Here is a 5092-nt window from a genome sequence, read left to right on the forward strand (position 1 = left end):
GGCCACTTTGGCACCCGCCAAGTATTGGCAGTCTGGTGTGGCCTCAAAGCCCCAAAAATGTTTTTTTTTATCACTGAAAGCGTAGCTATAGAGTCCCTATCTCTTTTATTGAACTTGAAATCTGTCCGGAGCGCTTTTTGTGGAATACTTCTTGTGGAACGCTTTTTCCGAAACACCTTTTCCCATTTGAAGGCACCCAAGAGGCCCCCGAGAAATCCTAAATGGGTTTTTTTTTGACACGGTGTCCTTTTCCATGTCCTTTACTTCAACGGATTGTCATGTCGAGAGGATGTTCAACATCCAAAATTCTGTGGAATATTCATCGCAGAAATAGTGAGCCCATCTAGTCCATTTTTCAAACAAAAAAGTGTATATACATACTACACAACGACATTGGTCATATGTAAATATTAGTGAGCGTGTGTGCGGGAGCTTGTGTGTAATTGAGTGAGCCCGTGTGAGCGAGCGAGTGATTGTGTGTAATAGTATGCGCGAATGCGCGTGTATGAGTATTTGTCAGTGAGTAGACGTGTGTATTCGTGTGCGATTGAGGCGTGTGAGGGAGTGATTACGTGAGTGGGGGTGAGTGAGTAAGCGTGTGTGGGTGAGCGGGTTTATGTGTGAGCGGGTGTGACTGAGCAACAGTGCGTATGTGTGTTGAGTGAATGTGAGGAAGAAAGGGGGGAGGGGGTCCCTCGTTGTGTGAGTGTGTATACGTGTGTGTGTATTTCATGGGCATAGGGCTATATTGGGCGTGCAATGGTTGAGACATATTTTACTATTTACTTTTAGTCTGAATATAAAAAACTCTATGATTATTTGTTCTTCGGTCTCTTGAATATACGCTTTCAGTCCTCGCGGCGCCCCAGCCGTGTTTTATTTGACTTCCGAATCTGTAAATAAATACATATTTAATATATTAAATATTTAAAAACACAATATGAAGTGAGGAGAATGGAGATCAGGGGAGAACAGGAACTCTCAAAGCCTAAAATGGAAAAAAAAACACAAATAAAGAACATAGCCTTTTGAAAATGTTTAATTTTCAGAAGATGGCTCTGCAAGCAAGGGCACCTCGTTTGTACATATGTGATAGTTACATACTGTTAATCACATAGCCTTGTTCTATTTCAGAGGGGGCTTTGCAACAATTTCAAATACTACTACATAATATCAAAGCATGCAACACCGCACTATAGAGTACAACGGTGAATGTACTATCTGCTCAATGAAAACCACAAAATGGTAAGCACTTGGCATAGCAGTATTCTCAGACCGGTCAGCATTGCCATATATCAGAATTCAAATAGACCGTTGTAGAGACGAGTATGCACTCAAACGATGGAGTCAGCTAGTGGGTGGACGATCAACTCTGCGGGTGAGATCATTAGACAGCCCCGGGCCTTATCTTCCAGACCGCACACGGGGTACTACAAGCGTGCTACATCACAAATTGACAGCCAGTGCGAGTACAGTAGAACACCACACGTAGATCACGCTAGTGAACCGAATGGTGATCATTCTACAGCACCACACAAAAGTCAGTCTAAATTAAAGTACGACAGTAGTCCCAAAGCAACACACGAAAGTCGTCCTAGCACTACGCCACACGAAAATATAAACAAAATTCCACGGCACAGGCATATTTCAGAGGGATATAGTCACTCTAGAACTGCACACAGAAGTCAGCCTCGTGTGCCACACGAGAGTCATAGCAAACCACTACACGAAAGTCACGGAAAGGTATCACACGAGATCTCACACGAGAGGTTAAACAAAGTACCACAGCAGAGGCACCCCTCAACGGGCAGGGCGCGTCCTCGTGTGTACGATAAAAGCAAGACTAGAAGGGGTCTCAGTGAATCAAGTACACTGAATGCAGGCGAGACCAGCTATCGGCAACCCGCTACATACGCTGGAAGTACACACAAGCACTCAGTGAACGTATGCACACCAACAACAGGAAATACTCCTGATATAGTCGATGACGACACCACAGAGAGCACGTCCAATAATGTGGCGACTACAACCAAAGCGGCGGCGATGAGCGCGCCTGCATATCAGGTTAACGAAGGGGTTGGGGCGAATATGAAGGACTTACAATTGCTAAGTCCATCACCTGGGAGAACCATGCGGGCGGCTTCACCCTTGCGTGCGCGAGCGTATAGTAGCAACAGTGAGATGAACCACAGCAGTTATGATGACACGTCGTCCGACGATGGAGATGATAGTTGTTATGATGAACTTGGCGAGAATACCCTGGAGAAGTGTGTAGAGGGCTTGGAGAGTATCTTTAATTCGGATACTATCAGTAGTCTCGGGGGCGAGCATTTAGACAAAAATCCACTGAGATTGTTACGCAGTGAGCCCTTGCTTAAGGTTATTAACAAGGGAGAATACGAAACAGTGCAGAAGGTGAGGAATAGTCAAGCAGGTGCACACAATGGCAAAAGTACTGACATCGATACTAAGAAACGTAATAGTAGCACAAAGACGGATACAAGGAAACGCAACGGTAGTACAACTAACAACGACACGAAGAAATGTGACAATAGCACCAATACCAACACAAGGGTACGTGGAGTTGGCAGCGGAGAGGCACTAAACATCTTAGGTATCTCCGAAGCTGCGGAACCTGCAAACGTTCTGTCATCGCATGTCATCTCCACTGCCGTACCTTTGCCTGTGAACTCAGCAGGGAAAAAGATTGTCATACCCACCGATTTGCCAGTGATGGTGTGTCTCAAGAAACGACAAGTTATTCTGAAAACCACGGCTGAGAAGATGTCGCACAGCCAAGGCCGGCCAGATGTATCTTTGTACCGGTACATCCTACTAAAACGCTTATTCAACGCCAATGTGAAGCGTATAGAGACCGTTGTAGACCAAACGACGCAGTCTATGATGATAAACAAGCAGGACATGGCGAAGACGAGTAGATGGAAAGCTAAGAGCACAGAGGGCACTATGGCCAGTACAAGTACACGCCGCGCTTCACTGGATCAGAGGGAACAAGAGGTAGACCGCAATCACCACCAAGATTTGACGAGGAAACAAGATACAAGAAGGGGCATGTCGTACAAGTACAACCAGAGCGCGTCAGGTACTAAGAGAGTCATCCGCATCCCAGCAGGTGGGGTAAGCCAGCAGGCACGGTTGTCCATTAAGCAGCAGGTAGCGTGAGTGGTGGAGGGGATCCGTGCTATTGGTAGTGTGTGTTCACCTCGGATCCGCGATTGCTATAGAATTGATAGTATATAGAATTTGTACGTGTTAAGTGTCCAGGACTTCTCCGTGTCGATAACTGTCTACACTTAGGCAGCAGAGTATCGGAGTTGTTTCGCAATTTAGCGCATCCCCACGGGCGAGTGTTCCTCTGCCTGTGTACACCTTGGGGAAAGGGGTTTCCTGCCCGGGGTATGCATAGGCGTAGGGGCGTTCCCCTGTGTGGATGCGTGAGTGCGATAGCTATACCGTGATACAAAGCACACTGTTGTATTCTAAAAAAATCAGCAACCAGTCTTGGAAGCGACAAGGTTGTGACTATTAAAGTTCGTAAATTTGTCTTTTGTATATGTTGTGATGTAGCAAGGGATATGTAGGATACTATATAATGCATACGATGCAAGCACTTGTATCGTAATATATCTGAGTGTAAATTTTGGTTGAGAAATGTCGAAGTATAGCATCATCATAGGCACTTCCACGTAGGGCATGTATGCTGAACAGAAACAAGCACATTCACACGGACTATTGTCCTTATATCCGTGCTTTCGTCGGGTGAAATCACTTCATCACTCGGGATGTGCATAGGAATAGGGGAGTTCGCCTATGTGAATGCGATGTATGTAGAGATACTGGTATTTGTAACCTATGGCGCTGCATGGGAAGACCACTGTTAGGATACGAACACACGATGATTTTCGTAGGTAAGTATATTTGCCTGTCGTGGTAGTGACAAATCTAAATTTTTGTAGGTATACACACGTTCTAAGCGGCGCATGTATAGTGCATGCATTAGCAAAGAGGCCCTTATTCTGTGCTTGCGTTGAGTGTAATTTTTGCAATAATAGGGTATATCCGGATATAGCGGCGTTCGTCTGTGTAAATGAGCTTACTAACAATGGGATAAAGATACATGGGAAGTATGCTGTCGTAACTAGGATACTCATACTCAATTTCAACACATTGTTATGTTCAAATTTTATGGTTCATTTATAACCTGTTTAGGATCAAAGTATTCATTTTTAACTACTCGGTTGGTTGCGCACCAAAAAAATATGCGTACGCAACAGATTTTACATGTATGCTATTATAATATTCATTTTCTTAGTTGTGGGTTTGAAATAGTAGCAGCAATGTTATTCGGGAAAGCATACGAGCACTTTATTCGTGAAGACATACATATTAATGTATACTGTACACACAATGCCAATTTGATCACACGCAAGCTCAATCACTCGGGCGAGTGTCCATATTTTCGTGCACACGTCGGGTGGAGACGCTCTAGAACTCGGGGTGTGCGCAGACATATGGGCGTTCGCCTGAGTGATTGTGCTTGTACTTGTGCGTATCAGAGGGCATCAGTGCATGTAAGATTTGATGTTACACCCAGGGTGATTTCTTTCTCAAAAGGTGGAACAAGAGTAGGGTCGTGATCTATATCAATACTCTCAGCTAGGGCAGATATCCTTGCATTTCGAGATCCTCGTATATGGAGAATCGACACACACACACACACATATATATATATATATACATTCATATATACATTGATTGATATATATATATATATATATACATATATATGAATATATATATATATGTGTGTATATGTGTGTATGTGTGTCTGTATGTCTGTATGTCTGTATGTCTGTGTGTATCTGTGTATATGTATATGTGTGTATGTGTGGATGAGTGTATGTGTAGATGACACACATACACACATACACAAACACACACACACATACGCACATACACACATACACACACGCACACACACACATATATATACATATATATCTATATATATATATATATATATATATATATATATATTATGTGTGTGTGTATGTGTGTTGTGTGTATAGTA

At 43.6% G+C, this 5092-nt stretch overlaps 1 protein-coding gene across 1 annotated transcript; it reads left to right on the top strand.

The window, feature by feature from the left end:
* Positions 1-1341: 1341 nt before the first annotated feature.
* SARC_10712 (hypothetical protein) lies at positions 1342-3183 on the top strand (the record flags this gene model as incomplete). The annotated part of the gene is made up of 1 exon (XM_014295232.1): positions 1342-3183. The coding sequence occupies one exon, from the start codon at positions 1342-1344 to the stop codon at positions 3181-3183; it is 1842 nt and encodes a 613-aa protein (XP_014150707.1).
* Between the last annotated feature and the right edge of the window lie 1909 nt (positions 3184-5092).

This window comes from Sphaeroforma arctica (genome assembly GCF_001186125.1).
Source record: "Sphaeroforma arctica JP610 unplaced genomic scaffold supercont1.1358, whole genome shotgun sequence".
In the NCBI taxonomy this organism is placed as follows: domain Eukaryota; class Ichthyosporea; order Ichthyophonida; genus Sphaeroforma; species Sphaeroforma arctica.